The sequence below is a fragment of the Marmota flaviventris genome, chromosome 19 (assembly GCF_047511675.1).
Source record: "Marmota flaviventris isolate mMarFla1 chromosome 19, mMarFla1.hap1, whole genome shotgun sequence".
NCBI classification, from domain to species: Eukaryota; Metazoa; Chordata; class Mammalia; order Rodentia; family Sciuridae; genus Marmota; species Marmota flaviventris.
In genome coordinates this window covers 12,943,481-12,969,294 of record NC_092516.1, presented here as the reverse complement: position 1 = coordinate 12,969,294, position 25,814 = coordinate 12,943,481, and the positions used below count along the sequence as shown (strand labels likewise).

The 25,814-nt window shown below is 37.7% G+C and overlaps 1 protein-coding gene across 3 annotated transcripts in view; it reads left to right on the top strand.

The window, feature by feature from the left end:
* The window catches only part of Smg1 (SMG1 nonsense mediated mRNA decay associated PI3K related kinase), a 97,179-nt gene that overhangs the window by 49,427 nt on the left and 21,938 nt on the right, over nucleotides 1-25,814 (top strand). For 2 of the 3 annotated variants that reach the window (XM_071605464.1, XM_071605465.1), the window contains 24 exons: nucleotides 1,179-1,321; nucleotides 1,447-1,648; nucleotides 3,427-3,536; nucleotides 4,593-4,740; nucleotides 5,120-5,279; nucleotides 5,978-6,098; nucleotides 9,190-9,438; nucleotides 9,787-10,071; nucleotides 11,045-11,189; nucleotides 11,391-11,529; nucleotides 12,771-13,001; nucleotides 13,111-13,288; nucleotides 14,003-14,164; nucleotides 15,040-15,257; nucleotides 15,543-15,697; nucleotides 17,299-17,521; nucleotides 18,863-19,109; nucleotides 19,337-19,566; nucleotides 20,730-20,978; nucleotides 21,769-22,104; nucleotides 22,253-22,471; nucleotides 23,052-23,242; nucleotides 24,073-24,245; nucleotides 24,390-24,669. In XM_071605464.1, the coding sequence (XP_071461565.1) occupies nucleotides 1,179-1,321; nucleotides 1,447-1,648; nucleotides 3,427-3,536; nucleotides 4,593-4,740; nucleotides 5,120-5,279; nucleotides 5,978-6,098; nucleotides 9,190-9,438; nucleotides 9,787-10,071; nucleotides 11,045-11,189; nucleotides 11,391-11,529; nucleotides 12,771-13,001; nucleotides 13,111-13,288; nucleotides 14,003-14,164; nucleotides 15,040-15,257; nucleotides 15,543-15,697; nucleotides 17,299-17,521; nucleotides 18,863-19,109; nucleotides 19,337-19,566; nucleotides 20,730-20,978; nucleotides 21,769-22,104; nucleotides 22,253-22,471; nucleotides 23,052-23,242; nucleotides 24,073-24,245; nucleotides 24,390-24,669 (4,794 nt within the window). The remainder of the gene's footprint in view (nucleotides 1-1,178; nucleotides 1,322-1,446; nucleotides 1,649-3,426; nucleotides 3,537-4,592; nucleotides 4,741-5,119; nucleotides 5,280-5,977; nucleotides 6,099-9,189; nucleotides 9,439-9,786; nucleotides 10,072-11,044; nucleotides 11,190-11,390; nucleotides 11,530-12,770; nucleotides 13,002-13,110; nucleotides 13,289-14,002; nucleotides 14,165-15,039; nucleotides 15,258-15,542; nucleotides 15,698-17,298; nucleotides 17,522-18,862; nucleotides 19,110-19,336; nucleotides 19,567-20,729; nucleotides 20,979-21,768; nucleotides 22,105-22,252; nucleotides 22,472-23,051; nucleotides 23,243-24,072; nucleotides 24,246-24,389; nucleotides 24,670-25,814) is intronic. The other variant, XM_027940968.2, reaches the window with a different exon arrangement.

The following is a 25,814-nucleotide window of genomic DNA, read 5'->3' as shown; positions in this document are numbered from 1 at the left end:
CAGCTTTGTTCAATTTTAGTAGTAAACTTCTGATAAAATCATTTCACTAGAAGGCAACTCAGTCTGTTCTTTAATTAGCAGCATTACTGGAATGCCATTCTTATTTAGGAATTAGTGAGAGACCTTGCTGGAAAACAAAGTCTGCCAGTCATTTGTTTTATAAATGCTTTTAAATCAGATCCTGGTACAATTTACCCTGTATTGCTAGAGTATTTCTCATTAGTACTGTGAACTGTACATTTAAACTCATTTGATTTCCTAGGTAAAGGAAGATATACCATAGTAATCCCTGTCTATTTATGTTAATTCAAATAAATCTTGAAAATTTGGGAAAATAAAGAAATAATTGCTCATCATTTTCCCGTTAACTTTGATTTTGTTTGTAAGACTTTCATGTGTAGTATTTTCCTCTTCACAGAAACAGCCCAGGCACATATTTCTGATTACTTTCTTTGAATTCATTCCTACAAGGTGTTTACTAGAAGGAAGGCTGTAGACCAGATGACTTATGAAACAGAATATTGCTAAGTTACTTCACAGAGAAGATGACTCTGATTTATGTCATTAACCATATAGTATCCCATTTCCTTTCATCTTTATGAATACTGAGGGTCACTGAAAAACAAGATTCCTGCCACCAAGAATGAAAATACTTGTACTTCATTAATGTATAGTGGTAGAACTTTTTCCATTGAGCATTTGTGGTATTTCAGAGCATGGATTATGTCTTCATGGGCCTCTCATTTTTACCCTTTATTTGTGAGATTTTATTATACACTAAGATTGTTGATGCTATCCAGTTTCTTGATTTGTAAATTTGTTTGTAGTACACATTGTATTTTGGATACCCAGAATGTCATTACGTATAGATTTGTTACTTCATGGATTATTCTTTTGCATTTTTTTCTTCTTTGTAGACTTTATACACATAGATACCAGTTATTTCTCGGTGTTCTCTACACTCATATTTTACAATAGTATTTTACACTCTCATTTTTTCAATATTTCACTGTCTCTGAATTCATTTTCATTTGTTGTGAGGGAGAGATCCTAATTATCCCTTTTTCCCAGCTGTTAATTCATCTTAGTTCAATTCAGTAAGTAATTTGTTCTTTCACCTTTTTGGGAGGAAGTGAAGGAGGGCATTTATAATAAGACTGCTTCAATTTGCATTTAAGGTTTGAAAAAGCCTCTGTGGAATACCAGGAGCACCTCTGTGCCATGACAGGTGTCGATTGCTGCATTTCCAGCTTTGACAAATCTGTTCTCACGTTGGCGAATGTTGGACGCAACAGTGCCAGTCCCAAACATTCTCTGAATGGTGAGCAAAAGTTATAGTCATGTATTTTGTGTTGATAGTTTTAGTATGTGTTTTCGGGTTCTGTGCTTTTTGATATATTCACAATGTTCTGGTTCTCTCCTAATTTTATGAAATATTTCACTCAGGTGAATCCAGGAAAACTGTGCTGTCCAAACCAACTGACTCTTCCCCTGAGGTTATAAATTATTTAGGAAATAAAGCATGTGAATGCTACATTTCAATTGCTGATTGGGCGGCTGTACAGGAGTGGCAGAATGCAATCCATGACTTGAAGAAGAGCACCAGTAGTACTTCCCTCAACCTGAAAGCTGATTTCAACTATATAAAGTAAGGACTTTTTCTTTTCATTTATTAATTATAATACTTAACCTTGTTAAAATGAATTTTCAAACAACTGTAAAATCTTATTCTGCAGCAGAGAAATATTAAAATTGGTCATAACTACTCATACATGATTATATTTCTGATAATACTATCATTGTAAACTAACAACAGTGGGAACCCAACACTGGAGGAGGGGAAGGTATTTGTGCAATGAGAAGTAGACCAGTAAATATTAAATTAATATTTTTAATGAACAAGTTGCTTAAAATGTTTGGTTTACTATATTTTATCACTGCTTTAGAAATTTATCACTGCTTTAGAAAGGATCGCATATGATGCCTTTTTTCTAAATTAGTTTTGAATACATACAAGCATTTGTTTTAATGAAATGTTTGTGAACATCTGTAAATTAAACTCTTTGTTTTCTTCTCATTCTTCTGTTCACTGATTAATCCTGTGATTGAAAATTAAGTACTCACTGTATCTCTGAGAGTATCCAGACACATGGTTGGAAGGATAAAGGTCACTGGACTTTGTATGCTATCCTTACCTTCCCCTGGTAAACAGGTTAATGGGTAATTCTTCACTGAGCAGTGGGATAGAGTAGGACATAAAACAGACATGCATCCTAACCTTTTAAAACAGAGGTTGAAGAAAACAGAGAAAGTACATTGACAGAGGGATTGATTAGACCTCACCTCTCTGTGCCTCAAGGAGAACAGTTAAACTTGAACACAGACATAGTTTGAATGTGCATGTGGAAGATTATATTAATGGTAGAGAAAACTAACGCCTATGGAGTCAGTCATTAGCTGACAGCATAGAACCATACATAGTGGGGACATGAGGTACCTGCCCTAGATAAGATCCCAGCCCCTGTAGTGGCAGGAATGATACGTGTGTTGGTCACCAAATCTTAACAATTCACCATGCTCAGTAGTCAAGCTCACCTGAAGCCAGTGGTTGTACTGATGTCCGTAGCAGCAGGGACAAAGTACATCACATGGTGAACATTTCTAGTGCTGACTTCAGGCTAAGTGGTAAGGGAAGGGACACAGTGAGGGGGGATAGGCAAAAGTAGAAGAAAGACTGAGAAACCCAAGTCTGTTCTGGTTGGACAGTGGCTGTATGAGATTGGGAACAGAATGAGGACTAGTAAGTAGTGATATGGAGCCTGGAGGGTGAGACTCTTATCTTGGCCTTGATGCTGCAGGGCATAGGAAAGTTTCAGAGGTGTCCTCATTTCCCAGATAGAGTGAGGAATGGGAAGGAAGAACTCTTCAAAGAAGATATGGGTTTGAGGAAGAACAGTGAAAAGAAGAGTTGGGGGAAGGGATGCCAGAGGTAAAAGAAGGCAGGAAATTAAATGAGGCGCAGGCTGAGATGAGAGACCTCCAGGGCCTCAGGCTTTAGATGGGAGGTGAGGCCTGTGGGGCTCCAAGGGACAAGTTGGAGACAAGGTGTGTTGAAGCCACCGTGTGCAGTGTGTTGAATAGGCTTCCCAGGAGAATAGTCTGCAACACATGGAAAGAGGGAGGAGAGAGAGAGAGGGATGAGCACGTCAACTGAATGTTTTGTGATTTTCCTGTTGTCACTCTCATTTCAGTGGTAATTAAGATGGTAGTCACATCTTCAAAATAAAAATGTTAACATAATTTTTGAAAGACCTTTCTTCAGAATAATGCTGCCCACCAGGCTTTTTTCTAGAACTTGTTCTTTTTTCCGGTGGGTCTGTGGGCTAGATGGGGTGTAACACAAGCTGACCAATATCTTAATTACAGATCACTAAGCAGCTTTGAGTCTGGAGAATTTGTTGAATGCACTGAGCAATTAGAATTGTTACCAGGAGAAAATATCAATCTGCTCGCTGGAGGATCTAAAGAAAAAATAGGTATTTGAGAAAATAATTTTATATTAATATTTTTAAGTTGCTCAAAATGTTTGGTTTACTATATTTTACTAGACAATTCGGAATTTATTGTACATTTCTTTGGGGGTACTAACCCATGTGAGTGAAACTATAAATTTTAGGATTCTATTAACATTTGATTTGGTAAATGAAAAACAGTTAAAAAATTGTGTAAAGTAAAAGAAGCTATATATTTTGAGATTTGTTTAGAGATACTTTGAAGTTTATGTAGACATTTTATTGGAAAGGGTACAAAGCAGTGTGTAAGGTAAATATTTTTCTTGATTTTTGTCTTAGTGGTACACTAAGACCTTTGTTACAAGTGGAATATTTTGTAAAATATTAGTTTCATGTGTTAATATTAGGTAGTCATTTGTTGATTAGATCTAGATTTGCATCTTTAAATAGTAGGTAGAGTTAGAGATTTTTTTGAAATACTTTTTAGTTGTTGATGGAACTATATATTTTTTATTTATTTGTGGTCCTGAGGATTGAACCTAATGCCTCACGCATGCTGGCCAAGCACTCTACCACTGAGCTATAACCCCAGCCCCTGACTTATAGAGTTTTTAGGGGAGTGGTGTTTAATTCCTTTTTATTTATTTTTATTTATATATTTTGAGGTACTGGGAATGAAACCCAGGGCCTCACATGTGCTAGATGAGTGCCCTACTGCTGAGCTACATACTCAGCCCTGTGAGGTATAATTTTATAGGAAGTAAAAATGTTTATATAACTATCAGAAATGCTTAATTACAGTGTTCAGCCACCTGAACTGAAAAATGAAAGAAAGTATTCATTAGTGATTTTTTTAAAGTACTATCAAAATACATTATCACTCTTTTTTTTTCTTCCTAAATATTTATTTTTTAGTTGTATTTGAACACAGTATCTCCATTTTATTTATTTATGTGGTGCTGAGGATCGAACCCAGGGCCTCTCACGTGTGAGGCGAGTGCTCTATGCTGAGCCACCCGAGCCCCATTATCACTCTTGTTTACTTAAAGCAAGTTAATGAAATTTGTTTGATTTCTTTAGATATGAAAAAACTACTTCCTAACATGTTAAGCCCAGATCCAAGGGAACTTCAGAAATCCATTGAAGTTCAGTTGTTGAGAAGCTCTGTTTGTTTGGCAACTGCTTTAAACCACATAGAACAGGATCAGAAGTGGCAATCTGTAACCGAGTAAGTTCATTCTGAAGGAGGTAAATGTGCATTATATGTATCATATGATGAGTGTGCCTACTTGGGACCGAGGCAGTCAGTCAGGAGGAGACAGTTGCTGGATTGCTAAATACCAGTCCTGATAGCTTAATTTTAGTTGTGGAAGTCATACCATATATGAATGTCATGCACCAATACATACTTATGCTGAAACTAAATAAAAATTCCCAAAAGCAAATGTCTTGACTTATTTATCTCTTTTACTATGGAGCAGGCTACTCATCTTACTCTTTCCAATTTTTGATGCCAAATGATAGCATCTTAACAACTGCATTATTACTTCAGTGGTTACAAGTTGAAGAATTTCATTAATTAATTGACAGTAAATATTTTCTTTCAGAAATGTGGTAAAGTACTTGAAGCAAACCTCTCGCATAGCTATTGGACCACTGAGACTTTCTACATTAACCGTTTCCCAGTCCTTGCCCGTTCTGAGTACCTTGCAGCTCTACTGCTCATCTGCTTTGGAGAACACAGTTTCTAATAGACTTTCAACAGAGGTGTGTAGAAGTATATTTTTTTAATTTTCTGAATAATAATAGGTATTAGTATAGAACAAAACTTTATTTTTGAGTTTTTAAAATAGCATTTATAGTTAGGCAAACTAGTAAATTCAGAAATTTAAAATACCATTTTAAGGCAGATTTTCATTTTGAGAAGAAGAACCTAAGATACTAATCTCAGGAATGGCTAATTGGTTTATTTTTCCTTTTTCTCCTCCCCCGCCCTCCCCTCAGGTGGAGGGTAGTATACTAAAGATATTTCCTGGAGGCAAATTATTATTTGCGTGTGAATCAAGGATAAAACCCCTCCTCCCAAATAGGGGAAAGTTCACTCAAATACAGGGGGCCTTTTCCACAAGAATTATAATTTATGAGAATCTGTTATAAAGCAGTAGTTTTAATGTTCCTGTAATTTAGCTTCTGCTTTATATAGAAATGTGCTTACTTTATTGGCAAATATATTGATAAGTTGAACTCATTAATATGTATTTATTTTTTTTATAAAAGTTTCCATTAGCATGTACTTGCCTCTTGTGCTGGAAGGTACGTGATGGAAGAGGATAGCTTAGTGGATGAAACTGAAATACGTCTGAAGCAGCTGATTGTGTTGGAGACTTGGACTTATTAGCAGTGTGTCCACAAATATGCAGGGAGCAATGTTTTTACATTAAGCAATCTTGGCTTTTCTCTGGCAGGACTGTCTTATTCCCCTCTTCAGTGAAGCTTTGCGTTCATGCAAACAGCACGACGTGAGGCCATGGATGGAGGCCTTAAGATACACTATGTACCAGAATCAGTTGTTGGAGAAAATTAAAGGTAAGTTGTCTTCTTTTTCTGAAAATAGATTTATTGGCATACAACTCATTCATTTAAAGTGTACAGTTTGATGAATTTGGGCCTATCTTTCTTATGTCTACCAATACAAGATTCAAAACAGTTACCTCCCCCTAGAAAGTGCCCTTATTTCTTCAGTCTTCTCATAATTCACCTGGTCCCGAGCAGTTACTGATTTGCTTTCTGTCACTATAAAATAGATTTGTCTTTGTTGCTGTTTTATGTAATGTAATCATAGAATGTGCTCTCCTGTGTCTGACTTCTCTTCACTCATGTTAAATGTATCAGTAATAAGGTACCCTTTTTTTTTTGGGGGGGGGTAGTATTACATTGTATAAATGTATCACCATTTGCTTGTCTCTACATCCTTTGATGGAAATTTGTTTTCTTTTTTTCCTAATTGGGCAGTTAAGAATGGAACAACTATGAACAGTCATGTACAAGTCTTTGGGTGGACATATATTTGTGTTTCTCTTGAGAAGATGCCTAGGAGTGAGATTCTTGGGTCTTGTGACTCTATAGCGTACCAGTTTCTTAGAAAGTGGTTGTATATTTTATATTCTTTTGGTATCTTAAAAAAAAGTTCCATTTGTTCTACATCATTGGAATTGTTGGTCTATTTATTTATTTATTTGGGTACTGGTGATTGAACCGAGAGGTAATTAACCACTGAACCACATCTCCAGCTCTTTTTAAAATATTTTATTAAAGGCAGGGTCTTACTGAGTTGCTAAGTGCCTCACTAAGTTGCTGAAACTCACTTTGAACTTGTGATTCTCCTGCCCCAGCCTCCCAAGCTGCTGGGATTACAGCCATTTGCCACTATGCCTGGCTTGTCTTTTTAATTTTAATCACTGGAGTTAATCATTGCTATGAGTGTAGTATTATCTCGTGGCTTTATTTGTATTTTCCTGATGATTGATAATCTTTAGCATCATTTCATATGCATAGAAGCCATTGTTTTATTTTCTGTTCACCTTTTACTCAAGTTTTAATGAGCTAAGACTTATTTATGTGTTCTGAGCACAAGTTTTTTGGCAGATGAAATGTATCACAAGTGTTTTTATTTATATAGTTTGCATTTTTACTTTTTTTTGGTGCTGGGGATTGAACCGAGGGCTTCAAGCATGCTAGGCAAGCACTCTACCACTGAGATACATCCCCAGCACAAATGTTGTTATAAATGCCCCAAATTAATGGCTAGAGAATTACTATTTATATACATATTTATATGCATCAAAATTTTAAGAAAGAAATATCTGACGTTTAAGAAATGCTAGATTTTTATATGGTGGCTGTACAATAGAACAGTGCCAGAATTTTATAGTGTTTTAGCTGAAAATGTGGTAGCTGGAGTTAGTAAATTTCTGTGTTAAGTTGTAAGATGCCAGCTTCCAAAAAAAGAACATGCACTGCAGGGTAATCACTGGGGCAATTGACTCAGCGTGCCTCCTCACCCCCCATGCCAAACAGACCAAAATTTGGATCATTGGGCCAGCATTTGCAAATTGAGGGGCCTTTGGACAAATCATTGAACTTCTGAACTTCTTTCCATTTCAATTATTATGGGAGTTACCACACTTATGAGTTTCTTATAGGGGTTCTGTGAGATGTGATGGTATATGAAAGCCCTAGTACAGAGTATGGCATAGAATAAGGCAGCAAATACCTGCATTGCCTTTCCCATCCTTCCATGTCAAACACGATTTAAAATTGGAGGAGAGACTCATTAATCCAATGATTCTATTCAGAGATGGATCTGTATTCTGCCTTGTTTTTGTTTCCTTATTCAACATGTCTTGATCAAGTGTGCTTTGGGCTAGGTTGTGTGTTGGATGTTGCATCTAGTGGTGAGGAACAAGAGAAACTTATTTCTTCATTCTTAGATCTAGGGGATTCTAGAGTCCAGCAGGAACAGTTGACATCAGGCAAGGAGTGGCTATTTTGAATATGTTGAATGTATATGTGCAGGTGTGTTAAAAGAACATAAAAGAGGACACCTGATTTAGGACTAGGGATCAGGAAAGGACTTGTAATGTTTAAGCTGAGACTTGAGGCTGGTAGAGATGAGAAAGAGGCAGGCTGATTTGCTTAGAAAGAACATTGTGTGTGAAGGACAGAGAAAATTATGAAAGATTCTTCCATGACTTAGTAGGGTGCCTATTGTAGTGTAGAAAGAGACAGCTGGGTGAGGTTGGAGTGGGATGAATGCAAGGCATCGAGCCTTAGAGCCCAAGCCAGGAGGGTGGGCTTGTTCAGAAGTGCAGTAAGAAGCCATCCAATGGTTTTAAGCAAAGAAATTAAATGTTCAGATTTACTTTGTGTATTAATTACTTCAGTTGAGATTGGAGAATGTATTAGAGTACAAAGAGAATGAGGCAAGGGACCAGGTAGGATGAAGTTTCTATTGCTAAACAAGATACTAGGGATGGCAGTAGGGACAGCAGAAAGCAAATCAGATATGAAGATTGAAAGTAAAGTCTTAAGGTAATTGCCAGGGCTCTGCTCAGGTGATCCTGTGCCTTTCCTTGAGAAAGGTTAAAGGTTTTTAGGACGGTAGATAATGAACTCCACTTGACACGGGTTGTAGGACCTTTCAAGTACCTAGAATGTGGGTGATATGGGACTCAGCTGTCAGATCTGGGCTAAAGATTCTCAAGTGATCTGCTTTTGTATGATTAGTTGGAAGTCAGAGGAGCAGGTATCTTGTCCAGAGAAAGTGAGTGCAGAGTGGGAGGAGGGGATGGATAATGGAAGGCAAGGAGCCTGGAGGATTCTTGTGTGAGGCAAGAGGAAATCCAGAAGAGAATAACAGAGTAGAAAGGCAGCAGGTACTTTCAGAAGAGTCCTGGGATGGTTTACTTAACCTTATACTCTTTCCCCTCCCTTTGGCTTAGACTCTTTAGAAATAAAATTTTTTATAGTAAACGTTTTTCACTTCATCATATACATTTGATTAAACAAATACTGAAGATGTTATCTTTGGGGAGGTGATAAGGAAGGGGGGATAGTCAGGGAATGTGGTCTGGGGTTAGATGAATAGGGGACTAATAAAACATTTTCTTCTGTTCAGAACAAACAGTCCCAATTAGAAGCCATCTCATGGAATTAGGTCTAACAGCAGCAAAATTTGCTAGAAAACGGGGGAATGTGTCACTTGCAACAAGACTTTTGGCACAATGCAGTGAGGTTCAACTGGGGAAGACCACCACTGCCCAGGATTTAGTCCAGCATTTTAAAAAACTGTCAACACAAGGTCAAGTGGATGAAAAATGGGGGCCTGAACTTGATATTGAAAAAACCAAATTGCTATATACAGCAGGTTAGTAAAATGAATCATGGTTAGTACATGAATATAATAAAAAGAACATTTGTGAATGTCATTGTGTATGGGGTAAGGTAATAAAAGAGAAGATTATTTCCAGCTGTTGCTGAACATTGGATTCCTGAAGAAGTTGTTTGTAATTGACTTATCTCTATAAATCAGAATTTGTAAAAGAAGTAACTTGGCTGCGAAGTATTAAAGTTTTAAAAAAAAAGGATTTTTCAAAAATCATTGATTGTCATTGAATTTACATGTTTTTAAAAGAAAAATATTATTTTACCTTGAAATAATTTCAGTCATTTGCTTTTAAGGGTAAGTGCTGATTCAGTTTTTGGTTTTCTATAGGCCAGTCAACACATGCAATGGAAATGTTGAGTTCTTGTGCCATATCTTTTTGCAAGTCTGCAAAAGCTGAATATGCAGTTGCAAAATCAATTCTGACTCTGGCTAAGTGGATCCAGGCAGAATGGAAAGAGATCTCAGGACAGCTGAAGCAGGTGTACAGAGCTCAGCAACAGCAGAGCTTCTCAGGTCTTTCCACTTTGTCTAAAAACATACTTACTCTAATAGAACTCCCATGTGTTAATACAGTGGAAGAAGAGTATCCTCGGATTGAGAGTGAGTCTACAGGTAGGATTTCTTTCATTAGCTTTAAAAACATTATTTTAGAAGCCTAAAGTTTATAGTGTTCTGCTGGTGATCATTTGTCACAAAAGTGTGTCTGTGCAGTCTATTATATTGCCTGGAAGTAACTAATACATATTTCTTTACAATCCAGTACCTTCCAACTTTCCATATTCAAGTTGTTTTTATGCCATAGATGTTTTTACCACCAGTATGGTCCTGCCCCTGATATCTAAAGCTTAACTTCACACCAGAAGGAGCAACAGAGATAAAGGAGTATCTGTGTTCCTCTTGATTGATAGAGCTTAGAAACTGCAGAAGGACTCAGGCTTCACATTCTGACCCTACTGCTAATCACAGTAGATTCATTCAATCAAAAAATTAAAAAAAAATTTTGAGTGTGCTACTTTTAAAGTTTGGGAGCTGTTCAGTCTCATTTTGCTGAAGTCCAGGATTTTAATTATGTACATTGGTTTTATGAAGTAATTCTAATATACACATATTAGCAGATCTTGATATTCATTTGGGATATGTCTTATCATTATAAATTGTGGCAAATGCACTGTGACATTTATTCCCTTTAAGATGGGAATAAAGATCTTTGCCTCATGAGTCTCTGCAATTGAATGAGATGGCATACTTACCTCCTGTGCATTATTTTTTGTTAGAATTTGAAATTAATCTAGTCTTGATGAAATAGCCAATCAGATGCAGACTGCAAGACATTTTACAGCATCTAACACCTGAACTGATTATAGAGTTCAGTGTCATGGAAGACTTTGATGTGTACCACAGGTCCTAATCTCTGCTAAAACTTTAGAGAAGCATAATCCATATTTGTGCCTTACCAAATTATGCACAGTAATTTGGAACTTAGGAATTGCTTGTGGACAATAAAGATATAAGATGTTAATGGGGCTTCCATTTAAAATTTATGAATGTAATGCCAAGTTCTTTTATTTTTTCCTCATTGTTGCAGTACATATTGGAGTTGGAGAACCTGATTTCATTTTGGGACAATTGTATCACCTGTCTTCAGTACAGGCACCTGAAGTAGCCAAATCCTGGGCAGCATTGGCTAGTTGGGCATACAGGTGGGGCAGAAAGGTGGTTGACAATGCCAGGTATGTATACTTCAATGTGTAATTTGTTTAATGCATTACAAAATAGAAATTTAAAGTGCTAAAGGACTTGGAATATGGCTTAATGGTGAGGACCTGGATTTGACCCCCAGTACTGCAAAGCAGCAACAACAAAATAAAGTATCTCTTGATTTGGTAAAACCTTGGTAGCTCAAATACTTGACAAATCGTTCCTTTTTATAGTCAGGGAGAAGGTGTTCGTCTGTTGCCTAGAGAAAAATCTGAAGTTCAAAATCTGCTTCCAGACACTATAACGGAAGAAGAGAAAGAGAGAATATATGGTATTCTTGGACAGGCAGTCTGTCGACCAGCAGGAATTCAGGTAAGGAAAACATGGTACAGTGTTTGGGGGAGGTAGTGACAAGATTGTTATTTCAACTTCTTTATTTTGAGGGAACTGGTCACATATACATCATTAAATATTGAATGCACTTAGGCAATTATTTTGCAAATAAATTTTTTTTGAGTTTTAAGGTGAAATAAAGTAAGTTGTACTTTTCTAAGAAAGACTTAATTTCTTGAGAAATCACTAATTTCCTTAGAATTCTAGTTAAAAGTGAAGTTCTTTTGGTATAAAACTAAATTTGTTTAAATTGATCTGTGATCAGAAGTCAAGTTTTTGGACTGTGTGCAGTGGCATACCTCTGTAATGCCAGCAACTCTGAGGCTGAGGCAAGAGGATTGCAAGTTCAAATCCAGCCTGGGTAACTTAGTGTGGCTGTCTCAAAATAAAAAGGGGCAGGCATATAGCATAGTGGTAGTGCACCCACCCCCCTAAAAAAATGGTGGTTCTTAAACTGGGGTGTAGCTCAGCCTGTGCTCTGCATGTTTGTAGCCTTGGGCTTAATCCCTAGTATTGGGAAAAGGGCAGAATTATTTTTATCCCTACGCTGGGACCTTTAAAATATGCAATTCATGAACCCTATCCCTAGGGATTTTGAACCAGACCTATGGGCACACTTAAGCTCACCAGGTCTTTCTGCTACCTAGCCAGGGTGAAAAACAGTGGGCGAGATGAGCTATAGCCTTCACTCCTTCCCCCCTCAAAGTCCTGTGTGTTCTAGAATTATATCACTATGAGTAATTAGTTGCAGTCTTCAAAGCCATGTATTTTATTTGCCAGACTAAACTCTGTTGACCGAGTTCTTGCTCTAAACAACAATACAAATAAGTCTCAGACAAAGCTGGTATTAGGCGTTATATGTGGTATTACAAAGGGAGTGAGGTCTGTTTGATGTGTTCTGTGTATGTTCAGCCTCAGGCTTTTGAACAGATCACATTTATTTTTCTGCAGGCAGAATATTGTAGTTTGGAAACATTTAAAGTACAAAGAATAACATGTTTTTATTCTTTGCTTAAATGCTTAAATCTCTTTTTATTGGCTGCATAAAGAATTCACCATAAAGAGAATTCTGTTGACATTGAGTTAGTGTATATAATATCAATAATATGGAAAAAATTAGCCTCATAAGTGAGAAAAATGTTTTCTTATGTCAAATCACTTACCTTTCTCTCTTCACTTTATGTTTAAAAAATAGCATTTTATACCCAATTTTCCTTCAGGATGAAGATATAACCCTTCAGATAACAGAGAACGAAGACAATGAGGAAGATGACATGGTCGATGTTATCTGGCGCCAATTAATATCAAGCTGCCCGTGGCTTTCGGAGCTTGATGAAAGTGCAACAGAAGGAGTTATTAAAGTGTGGAGGAAAGTTGTAGATAGAATCTTCAGCCTGTACAAACTGTCTTGCAGTGCATATTTTACTTTCCTTAAACTCAACGCTGGTCAAGTAAGTGGCATAGTGTTCTAAGAAAAGTTATTTGAGATTTCTTTTCTAGAAAACAAAAGCAAGAGACTGAAATTTTTCTTATTTCTGCCTTTAATCTCCCATTTTATAGATTCCTTTAGAAGAGGATGACCCTAGGCTACATTTAAGTCATAGAGCGGAGCAGAGCACCGACGACGTGATTGTGATGGCCACTCTGCGACTGCTCCGGTTGCTGGTGAAGCATGCGGGCGAGCTCCGGCAGTATCTGGAACATGGCTTGGAGACAACACCTACTGCTCCATGGAGAGGTGAAGGCCTGAATTAAATCTTATCAGTCAATATTGTTTTTAGCAGGATACATAAAACAGTTTTTTTAAAAGTGTTTCCTTTATGTTTGTTGTTTGAATGTGTTTGATAGCCACGTTAGTTCATAGGACGTTCCAGGCTGTTTGTTACACCACAAAGATCCTTTCTCCTACCTTTCAGAGGAGTGAGAAGCTGAATGGTAGGAACTTTTTATATACAATACTAATTTTGAAGAGAGCAGCAAAAATAAGTTTCAAAAGATCTTATACTCCCTTTGTAAAAAATTGTGCTTCCCTTTTTGTAAACTTCTTACACATTTATCACTGGTTGCCCGCCTATGATCCCACCATTTGGGAGGCTGATGCAGGAGGTTTGCAAGTTTAAGGCCACCTAGGAAACGTAGACCCTGTCTTAAAATAAAAAAAAATTAAAAAGACTGAAGTATAGCTCAGTAATGGAGCATCCTTGAATCCAATCCCCAGCACTATAAAACAAAAAGTCTAGAAGTATTTTTTAATTGGTTTGTACTTTGATTTATAGCCCTAATTAGACTTGGACATCAACAGTAATTGTATATGATTCCTTGTTACCCTGGGAGAACTTTGAAGTCCTTAAAATTTTTGCTGATGCTGACACACATCAGATTTTATCCTTTTACTTTACAAGGTGGACAGTTTGTAATAACTCTGAAGTATCTTTTTGTTCTTATCCTGAAGGAATTATTCCGCAGCTTTTTTCTCGCTTAAACCACCCTGAAGTGTATGTGCGCCAAAGTATTTGTAACCTTCTCTGTCGTGTGGCTCAAGACTCCCCACATCTCATATTGTATCCTGCAATAGTGGGAACCATATCGCTCAGCAGTGAATCCCAGGCTTCAGGTATGCTATGTTAAGGTACTGCTACTTTGGGCTGATGATGTTGCTCAGTGGTAGAGCACTTGCCTAACATTTGCAAGATCCTGGCACATCCCCAGCACCACAGAAAATAAATAAATAAATTCTGCTAATTTATATATAAATTAGTTTTCATAATAATTTTGTTCAATTTTTTGCCTTCTAGAGTTGGTAAAGTTTGTAGTTTTTTCAATAGTAATAATTGTTATTTATTGCAGGAGTAACTACTGTTTATCTGGTACTAGGACATATGCTTTGCATTTTTTCTTTCGTCTTTAACCCACCAAGGCCGGGTGTTGAAGTGGCACACACCTGTAATCCTAGTGACTTGGAAAATTGAGGTGGGGAGATTGCAAGTTCAAGGCCAGACCCAGCAATTTAGTAAGGCCCTACTCAACTCAGGGAGACCCTGTCTCAAATAAAAAAATAAAAAGAGCTGGGATGTAGCTCACTGGTAAAGGGCCTCAGTGTTCAGTCCCCAGTAGCAAAAAAGAATGTAGGTTCAGTCCCCAGAACCAAGATGAGTTATTTTTGAAGTAACTCAGATTATGGAGCTTTAACTGCCAAATAGGGATTAGACCAAGTTCTTGACTCCGACTAGGAGGATACTTTATCTGTTAGAGACTCATTATCTTTCTCCCGTGATTCTCCTATTAGTTTATAATATTAATAAATATTAATGAATTTTATAAGCTCAGCTTATAAAAAAGGCAGGATAATCTTTATAGTCAACTTAATGTACAAAAGGCAAATTAGTTAAGCACTCTGGGGTTCATTAGATTATCCATGTTTCCCCTAACTCAGTGTAAGTATATAAGAGAAATTTCTTAAAAGTATTTCATTTCCCCATTTCACGGTAGGAAATAAATTTTCCTCTGCAATTCCAACTTTACTTGGAAACATTCAAGGAGAAGAACTGCTGGTTTCTGAATGTGAAGGAGGAAGTCCTCCTACTTCTCAGGATAGCAATAAGGATGAACCAAAAAGTGGATTAAATGAAGACCAAGCCATGATGCAGGATTGCTACAGCAAAATTGTAGACAAGCTGTCCTCTGCAAACCCAACTATGGTGTTACAGGTACAAAGACGCCCAGCTCAATTTTTTAATAGAAATTTTTATTACAGCATCCCTCACCAAAACACCCTACAAATATAACTCATGGAAATTATTATTTGAGAACCAAAGCTTTAAGGATAATCAAATGGGTTTGCTATCCTGTTGTCAATAAGAGTCACTAATTAGGATTCTTTAATTATTAAATGAAAAAAATTGCACCCATACAACTTGTGATGTTTGGCGTTTAAAGAACAGTGGGCACTGTGTGCAGATGTGTTGGTGACCTATTTGGATATGTGTATGCAGGTTCAGATGCTCGTGGCTGAGCTGCGCAGGGTCACTGTGCTCTGGGACGAGCTCTGGCTGGGAGTTTTGTTACAGCAGCACATGTATGTCTTGAGACGAATTCAGCAGCTGGAAGATGAAGTGAAGAGAGTCCAAAACAACAACACTTTACGCAAGTATGTTTTTATTCACTTTTGCTCACAAAAGAAACTACCTTTAAAAAACAGGGAAGAAAGAAAAAGCAGTAATCTTTATAGACTTCAGGGTTTGTCTGAGTTGTAACTTGTATTAGAGTTCAGTCCTCCCCTCCCCCCTGCTTTTCTGTTTTTTATTTCTTCCTAGGCTCTGAAACACTACCGCTGTACTGTTTTTAAAAAATGCTTCTATTTCATTTATTTGTTTTTATGTGGTGCTGCTGGTGATCAAACCCAGTTCCTCACACATGCTAGGCAAGTGCTCTGACATTGAGCTACAGCCCCAGTCCCAATTTCATTCCTTTTTATGACTGAAGAATATTCCTTGGTATAGGTGTACCACATGTTGTTTCTATTCATCTGTTAGTAGACGGTTGGATTGCTTCTTCTTTAGGGCTGTGTGAGTAATGCCACTTTGAACATTGGTGTACAAATATCTGATTGAGTCCTTGCTTTTTGAATTATTTTGTGTATGATGTAGTAGGTTTGCAATGGATCTTGTGGACTTATCTGTGTTTAACTTGTTCAGGATCTGAAAAGCTGAGGTCCACAGTGGCTGTATCATTTCATATTCCCACCTGCATGAGTGTTCCTTTTTTTTTTTTTAAGTCTTTGCCAGCACTTGTTAATTTTCTCTTTTTTCTATTTTTTGATAATAGCCAACATATTAGATATGAAGTGGTATCTTATTATGGTTTGAATTTGTATTTACCTGATGACAAATGATGTGAAGCATTTTTTCATTTGCTTATTGGACATTTGTTTATCTTCAGAAAAAAGTTCAGGTCCTTTGCCTATTTTTTAATTGGGCTGTATGTATTTGTTGTTGAGTTATAGGAGTTTTTTTATACATTCTGGATATTGACTCCTTACTGGATACATAATTTGCAAATATTTTCTACCTTTCTGTGGGTTGTCATTTTGCTCTCTGAATAGTATCTTTCAATGAATGTAACTTCTAACATTTTACATTGATCTATCTTTCCATATCTGAGGAGTCATTGCCAAACTTACTGTCAAGAAGGCTTTTCTGTATGTGTTCATCTATGAATTTTATAGTCTTAGCTCTTAAGTTGAAGTCTTTGCTCCATTTTGAGTTAGTTTGGGTTTTTTTGCATCGTGTATGATAAGGATACAACTGAAGTTTTTGTATGTGCTTATCCCATTTGCCCCACATTATTGAAAAGAAAAGCTTCCTGTTTTATGTGCTAAATTTTGTTTTATGTTATAAAATTACTTTGCCTATTTATTTATTTATTGGAAAGGTGGGGGGAGGGCTCTGTATTTAACCCAGGACACTCTAATACTGAGCGACATCCCTAGTCCTTTACATTTGTTTATTTTGAGATAGGGTCTCAATAAGTTGCTGAGGCTGGCCTCAAACCTTCAGTCCTCCTGCCTCAGCCTCCCTAAATTGCTGGGATTAAAAGGCATGCACCTGTTTATTTTGCCAATGTTTTATTACTCTATTTAAATTCATTCTTTTATACTATTTACTCACAGTTTAAACATTTAAATTGCCCTGTGTTTTTATAAAACTTTTGAACATTGAAGCTTATGAAATACAATGTTTTCCTAATCAGAGAAGAGAAAATTGCCATCATGCGAGAGAAACACACAGCTTTAATGAAGCCCATTGTGTTTGCTCTGGAGCATGTGAGGAGCATCACAGCGGCCCCTGCAGAAACACCTCATGAAAAGTGGTTTCAAGATAACTACGGTGATGCGATTGAAAACGCCCTCGAAAAACTGAAGACCCCTTCGAATCCTGCAAAGCCTGGAAGCAGCTGGATTCCATTTAAAGAGGTACAGAATATTCTCAAAGAATGCTTTGTGTTATAAACTCAGATCTTTTTTTCCTGATTCTTCCATGTTTTGTGTGTAATGGATAACAATGTGAAAATACAGTTGTTTATCCATTATTCTGTCAGTTAACACTTGGGGTGTTTTTTTTTTTACTTTTTGTTAACCATTAAAACTTGCTGAAGACTGCTTTAAAATTCTTCACAGGAAAACAGACCCCATGGTTTCTTAATTCAGGTGCAGATTACTGAATTAGATATACATGGAGAAACAACTGTACCTACAATCAGTTGTCCCCTCTGATTATTGGAAAGGAGTATGGTGTTTTACTCTATACATCAAGCAATGGAGCTCTAAACTGTTAACTTCTTTGTTAAAAATTTTCTTGTGATGCACGCCTGTAGTTCCACTGGCTTGGGAGGCTGAGGTAGGAGGATGACGAGTTTAAAGCCAGCATCAGCAAAAACGAAGCCCTAAGCAACTCAGTGAGACCCTATCTCTAAATAAAATACAAAATAAGGCTGGGGATGTGGCCCAGTTTTTGAGTGCCCGAGTTCAATCCCTGGTACCCACCCACCCAAAAATATTTTTTTAACCTCTGTATATTTTTTGTACCCCTGTAATTTCCAGCTACTCAGGAGGCAAAGGCAGGAGACTCGCAAGTTTGAGGCTAGCCTGGGCACCTTAGCAGCACTTTTGTTTCAAAATAATAAATAATAAGGCTGGGATGTAGCTCAGTGGTAGAGTGCTCCTGGGTTCAATCCGCAGTAACACCAAAAGGGGGGAAAATGTCGTCTTTTTGTGCACCTTTAAGTTTTGTTAAGTCTCTTATATATCCATTAAATTGTTCTTTAGATAGAATCTCATTTTTTTTTTTTCTCGTAATATAATGTCAGTTACTTTGCAGAAGACTTCCTTAAGGCTGTGTCTACCTGACAGCTAACTTTTCTTTCTCTTTTGCCATTTTGTAAGGACAGACTTGATTTGTGTTGGCATTGTTCAGGCATAGTTCAACAGTGGGAAATTAGTTTTTGAAAAGCCCTGAATATGGTGACCACATCAGTACCTTTTCCTTCTGTCTCCTGTGATTTAACTACTAATTTGGACAGAGAAGAGGAGGTGGGGCCTTAACAAAGTAGGAATCCTATTCAGCCCGCCATTATTTCCCTCTCAGGGTGGTCCAAAGCCCTCATACCAAATTAAACGTAGAAACTAGAGCAGCAGGTTTGTGTGTGTGTGTGTGTTTGGTGGGAAGGAGGATTAACTTTACTTTTATGCCAAGTTTAATGTGGAACAAAATTGTAATCATAATGTAGGATTGTTTTTCCCATTTTCTGAATATAGATAATGCTGAGTTTGCAACAGAGAGCACAGAAACGTGCAAGTTATATCTTACGTCTTGAAGAAATCAGTCCATGGTTGGCTGCTATGACTAACACTGAAATTGCTCTTCCTGGGGAAGTCTCAGCCAGAGACACTGTCACAATCCACAGTGTGGGCGGAACCATCACAATCTTACCAACTAAAACTAAGCCCAAGAAACTTCTCTTTCTCGGATCAGATGGGAAGAGCTATCCTTACCTTTTCAAAGGTTTGTGTAGGAAGATTTCTATCCTCTTTATGTATGAACTTGTATGAGCAGAAAGAATTGAGATATAGTAATATAATGTTAACACTTAGTATTGACAACTTGCCACCGAATGGAATTCTCTAATGCTCTCAAGTGTGCCTCATGCTATTGCTAAGTAATACAAAGAAAGTGGTGTTCTTGGAACCCCATTTGGTCACCCACCCTCCAACTTAAATTTGTTTTCATAGGGCTGGAGGACTTACATCTGGATGAGAGGATAATGCAATTCTTATCTATTGTGAATACAATGTTTGCTACAATTAATCGACAGGAAACGCCCCGTTTCCACGCACGACATTATTCTGTAACACCACTAGGAACGAGGTCAGGACTGATCCAGTGGGTGGATGGAGCCACACCCTTATTTGGTCTTTACAAACGATGGCAACAGCGGGAAGCTGCCTTGCAAGCACAAAAGGTTGAGTAAAATTAAAATGTGTGTTTTTTTTTGAATGTTCATAAACAAGTGGACAGATCAGCTTATTCTCTGGTTGTGTAAAATATTTGTAGACTTACATTTGAACAGTTTTGCAAGACTTGAAGTCCTTAGGAAAGTGTTTTTGAGGTACATAAAACTAAAAGTTCTAAGAAGCAGATACTAATATGAATTTTATGTAATCTCAACCTTAAGATCTCAAATCTAGCTAAATAAAAATGCTTCTAAATTAGTGGGAGATATAGAAAGGAGTTATATTTTCTTTATTTTTAAATTTTTTAATGCTAAGGATCAAATCCAGAACCGCTTGCACGCTAAGCATGTGCTATACCACTGGACTATGCACCTAGCCCCAGGAGTCAGGTTTTAAGAGTAGGCGTAGGAGCCTGCAGAACAATTATTGAAGGGTAAATTAAAGGTAGGAGTTAGAGCCAATGGTGTGAATGCAGCGGTAGACAGTGCGCTTAGCATGCACAAGCCCCTGGGTTCTGTACCCAGCACCGGAAGGAAAAGGAGCAGTGGGGGGAGCAAAAAGATAGGAACTAGAGAAGGCTGACTAAATTTTCATGCAGCATGCTCCTCAGTATCTGTTGTGGATTTCATATTGATGGTTAAGTCATCAGTGAAGAGCGAAATATAACAAATGAATGTAAATTATAATTTAAAAAATGAATTATGCGGTACAAAGAAGAATATAATGATGGATGGGTTGGCATGTGCCTATAATCCCAGCCACTCATAGGCTTAAGGCAGAAGGATCACAAATTCAAGGCCAGCCTGGGCAACTTAGCAAGACCCTATCTGTTTATTATAGAATTACAAAAATAGGGATGGGATTATAGCTCAGAGATAGAATGATCCTGATTTCCATCTTGATTACCCAAAATAAAATAACCTGGGCATTGAGTTTCGAATCAAGAAAATGTAACAGGCAAACTTTTTCAATAAAGAAGGAATGTCTAAATAGAAGAAAGGTGGAAATTATAACAAAGATACATAGTCCAGAAGAATTGACTGTTTATATGTGAAATTAAGCTAAGTGGATAATGTTACTGATAAATCAGTTTTAAAATTCTAGTTTATATTCAAAGTAATTTTTATCCTTATTTTGCTCTTTCTTTTTTTTTAAAAAATATTTTTTGAAGGCCCAAGATTCTTACCAGACTCCTCAGAATCCTGGAATTGTACCCCGTCCTAGTGAGCTTTATTATAGTAAAATTGGCCCTGCTTTGAAAACAGTTGGGCTCAGTCTGGATGTATCCCGTCGGGACTGGCCCCTCCATGTGATGAAGGCAGTGCTAGAGGAGTTAATGGAGGCCACACCCCCAAATCTCCTGGCCAAAGAGCTGTGGTCGTCCTGCACAACGCCTGATGAGTGGTGGAGAGTCACACAGGTAAGGAAAATGATCTGTTCTTTCTTTCTTCTTATTATTTCTATAATTGTAAATGGACAGAATGTCTTTATTTATTTTTATGTAATGCTAAGGATTGAAACCAGTGCCTCTCAATGGTAGGCAAGCACTCTGCCATGACCTACAGCACCATCCCTGATCTAAGTTATTTCTTTGGCCATCTCCTTCTCACCTGTCTTTCTTACTCATTTTCCTTCTCTTCCTTCCTGTGGCTCTTCAAGCTTGGTAGTCTGAGACCTGCGTTTGAATCTCATGTACAGTAATAAAGGTGCAGCCATGACTGTGTCTGAGGACAGGATGGGAAGGCGGTAAGGATGAAATGGAAAAAAGAACAAAAAATTTAGAAAGGGAAAAACTAGGCAAAGGAAAGTTTGTTTTGAAATCCAGCATTCTTGGGGCTGGGGATGTGGCTCAAGCGGTAGCGTGCTCGCCTGGCATGCGTGCGGCCCGGGTTCGATCCTCAGCACCACATACAAAACAAAGATGTTGTGTCCGCTGATAACTAAAAAATAAATATTTAAAAAAAAAAGAAAAAAGAAATCCAGCATTCTGATAATAGTCGAGTAGTCCCAACCAGGGACATAGTATTGAATGTGGTTGCACAGTACAGAGCCTGCCTGACCACATGCAGCAAACCCCAGGAGGACTTGTTGTTTGTTTATTTTAAAATAAGGAAGTAGGGTTGTGAAGTTTTGTGAATGTTAGAGCATCAAGTTCATGTTGGGAAAATTTGCTCATAATCCTTAACTTGCTCCCCTCATCTCCTCTCTAGTCTTATGCAAGGTCTACTGCAGTCATGTCCATGGTTGGATACATAATTGGCCTTGGAGACAGACATCTGGATAATGTTCTCATAGATATGACGACTGGAGAAGTGGTGCACATAGACTACAATGTTTGCTTTGAAAAAGGTAAAATAAATATGGACTTTTGCATTTGTATGAGGGTCAAATATTTTTTGGTGAAAGGGCAAAAATATAACGATTTGTCTTTTCAAGGTAAAAGCCTTAGAGTTCCTGAGAAAGTACCTTTTCGAATGACACAAAACATTGAAACAGCATTGGGTGTAACTGGAGTAGAAGGTGTTTTTAGGCTTTCCTGTGAGCAGGTATGCTGTTTTCTACCTCTAGTGTAATGTTAAATGAATAAAAACCTGTGGAATGAATATATATATATATATATATACACACATATATGCTGTATATATATATGAGGAGACTTGTGGCAAGACTTATTCAGAACTCTCCTGAACACAGGTGCTCCACATCATGCGGCGTGGCAGGGAGACGCTGCTGACATTACTGGAGGCTTTTGTGTATGACCCCCTGGTGGACTGGACTGCTGGGGGCGAGGCTGGGTTTGCTGGCGCTGTCTATGGTGGAGGGGGGCAGCAGGCTGAGAGCAAGCAGAGCAAGCGAGAGATGGAGCGAGAGATCACCCGCAGCCTCTTTTCTTCCAGAGTAGCTGAAATTAAGGTAAAGCCCAGTGATGTCATAGTCGTCCTCATTTTTTGTTAATAAATATGTCCATAAAAAAGTTGAGTAAATCAGTTTTTCTTTAAAAAAAAAACGAACTTTTTTGGGGGCAAGATTGTAATATATAATGTTGAAATGGCAGTTAAATATGGGAATTTGGTGTTAATTTTTAATTAGGCAGTGCTCCCACACAAAGACATAGTTACCTCCTAGGACGTAGGTTAATGATTTGAAAAAAATTTTACTTTTAAAATATATTGAAATGTGTTTTAGCACTGACAGTACTAAATGTTTTTTAATTGCACAGTCTTCCCTCCCCATCTGTAGCCAGTGATGCTGATCGTGTTCTGGGTGATGTAGTTATGGGATTGAGTTTGTCAGTTTATGTGTCTGCATACGTCAGTGCAAATGTTATCTTTGTCTGTAAAATGGGAGTGACACCATCATCCTTTTCTGGCTTTGATGGGCTTTAGGTAGGATAATATGTTCAAAATGTCCTTTGATGATTCTTCTGATACATGTCATCATGTCACACAGGTGACCCTGTAAGCATCTTCCTAATCAGAATGCCTTTTTACAGGTGAACTGGTTTAAGAATAGGGATGAGATGCTGGTTGTGCTTCCCAAACTTGATAGCAGCTTAGACGAATACCTAAGTTTGCAAGAGCAGCTGACAGATGTGGAAAAACTGCAAGGCAAACTGCTGGAGGAAATAGAGTTTCTAGAAGGAGCTGAAGGAGTAGATCATCCGTCTCACACACTCCAACACAGGTTTGAAACAGCATTGAATTCTTCTCAGTACATGTCATTAAGGAGAATTTTCATTTTGTGTAAACCTTGTCAGTTTGAATTAGAATTATTAAGTAGCAGTTTACTGCCACGTGTAGTGACACATGTTTGTAATCCCAGCAACTTAGGAGACTGAGGCAGGAGGATCTTAAGGTTGAGGCCATCTCAGCAACTTAGCAAGATCTGGTCTCAAAAAAGAGCTGGGGATAGAGCTCAATAGTAAAACATCCTTGAGTTCAGTCTCCAGTACCAAAAAATAGCAGCAGAAGCAATAATTTTCTGCTCTCTTATATTTAAATGTGTGGCCAGTTATGGAAGATAGGTGGGCATAGTGGTAAGAATACTTGGATTTAGAAACTCTGGGATTTAGTTTCTCTCAGTGATTGTATCTTGAGTCCTGTTCATTTGTACAGTGGCAGTTATTTCATCTACTTTGCTGAGTTTTTTAAAAACCATTTAATTGAATAGAGTGATCTAAACAAATGAACTTTACATAGCAGGTGCTCAGGAAAAGGTGGTTGAATATGCAAGTACCAAGCATTGCTTGAGACTCTCAGACTTACCGAGTTTAACCTTAAAGGAACTCAAAACCTGGGAGTTGTGATAGTTTTATTTAAAATATTAGGAGCCTAGTTGAGGGAATTACGGGGTCACGAATGAGACCGCAGGAGTAAGGTATATTTATTCAGGGCCCTTAAGATTGCAAAGGAGCTAATCAGGCAGTCCAAATCTGAGCAAAGTCCAAGTTATTAAAGTAGGTAGAAGAGTAGCAAGTGATCTTTGGATTTATTTGTTTGTTTCCCCTTGATTAGGTATTCTGAACACACTCAACTACAGACTCAGCAAAGAGCTGTTCAAGAAGCAATCCAGGTGAAGCTGAATGAATTTGAACAGTGGATAACACATTATCAGGCTGCATTCAATAATTTAGAAGCAACACAGCTTGCAAGTTTGCTTCAGGAGATAAGCACACAAATGGACCTTGGTATGGGTTGACTTATTTTAGATAGAGTATGAGCATGCAAGTCCTATAGTTCTGTGTTTGTGTGTGGGGTCTGGTTTATGCTCCCTTTCAATGACTGATGACTGAAATGGCTTTACTATGATTAATATTATCTTTTACCAAAAGGTCCCCCAAGTTATGTGCCAGCAACCGCCTTTCTGCAGAATGCGGGCCAGGCCCACTTGATTAGCCAGTGTGAGCAGCTGGAGGGGGAAGTTGGTGCTCTTCTGCAGCAGAGGCGCTCTGTGCTCCGCGGCTGTCTGGAACAGCTGCATCACTATGCAACTGTCGCTCTGCAGTATCCAAAAGCCATATTTCAGAAACATCGAATTGAACAGTGGAAAACTTGGATGGAAGAACTTATCTGTAACACCACAGTAGAGCGCTGTCAAGAACTCTATAGGAAGTATGTTTAAAGTATTTGATTTTATTCATTTCTCATTGGGGGTTCCACTGAGGGTGCAAGCAAGTTGTGTTTGATATTTAAATTGCATTTGTGTTTTACTGTTCTGAAAGAAATGGTTAATAGACGGAATTTTTTTTCTTTTAATTTTTTTGTTATTGCATTTTAATTATAATAGTGGGGTTGATTGTGACATTCATACATACATACATAAAACATAATTTGCTTCATTTAATTCCCCATTACTTCTCCCTTCCCTCCCCTTCCCCCCACTTCCTTTACTGGCCTTTCATGTTTATATATATATATTTTTTAATTGATGCATTATACATAAAATGAGCTTTATTGTGATATATTTTTACATGTACTTAGAATAATTTGATTAGTTTCATTTTGAAGTTCCTCCCCTTTCCTTTCTCTCCTCCCTCCCACCTCTTCATGTTGATCCCTTCTACTCTACTGTTCTGCCTTCTATTTTTATGAGAAACCCTGTTTTTTAATTCCTATTTCTTCTCTAGCTTCTACATAGGAGAGTAAACACTGGACCCTAGACTTTCCAGGGTCTGACTTATTTCACTTAACATGATGCTCTCCAGTTCCATTCAATTACCAGCAGATAACATAATTTCATTATTCTAAATAACTGAGTATTTATACCACTAATTATTTATCCATTCATCTATTGCCGGATTCCTAGGCTTATTCTAGAACTTAGCTAGAATGTTAATTGCACTGCTACAAACTTTGATGTGCTTTATGACTGTACTATGTTGATTTCAGTTCTTTTTGGATAAGTACCAAGGAGTAGAATATCTGGGTCATTGGTGATTCCTTTCCTAATTTTTTTTTTAGGCATTGCCATGCTTCTTTCTGTAGTGGTTATAAAAAACCACAGGTTACTTCACTAACTTGCATTTCATCCCTGAGCAGGGCCATGCTAATATGAGTGAGCTCTAAAGTGAGCACAGTGGAAGGAATTTGAATGGAGTTACTTTTAAGATTTTTTTTTTTTTTTGGCATGGGGGTGGGGTGGGCAGGGGGTTCTGGGGATTGAGCTCAGGGGCACTCAACCACTGAGTCACATCCCAACCCTATTTAGTATTTTATTTAGAGATAGGGTCTCACCGAGTTGGTTAGCACCTTGCTGT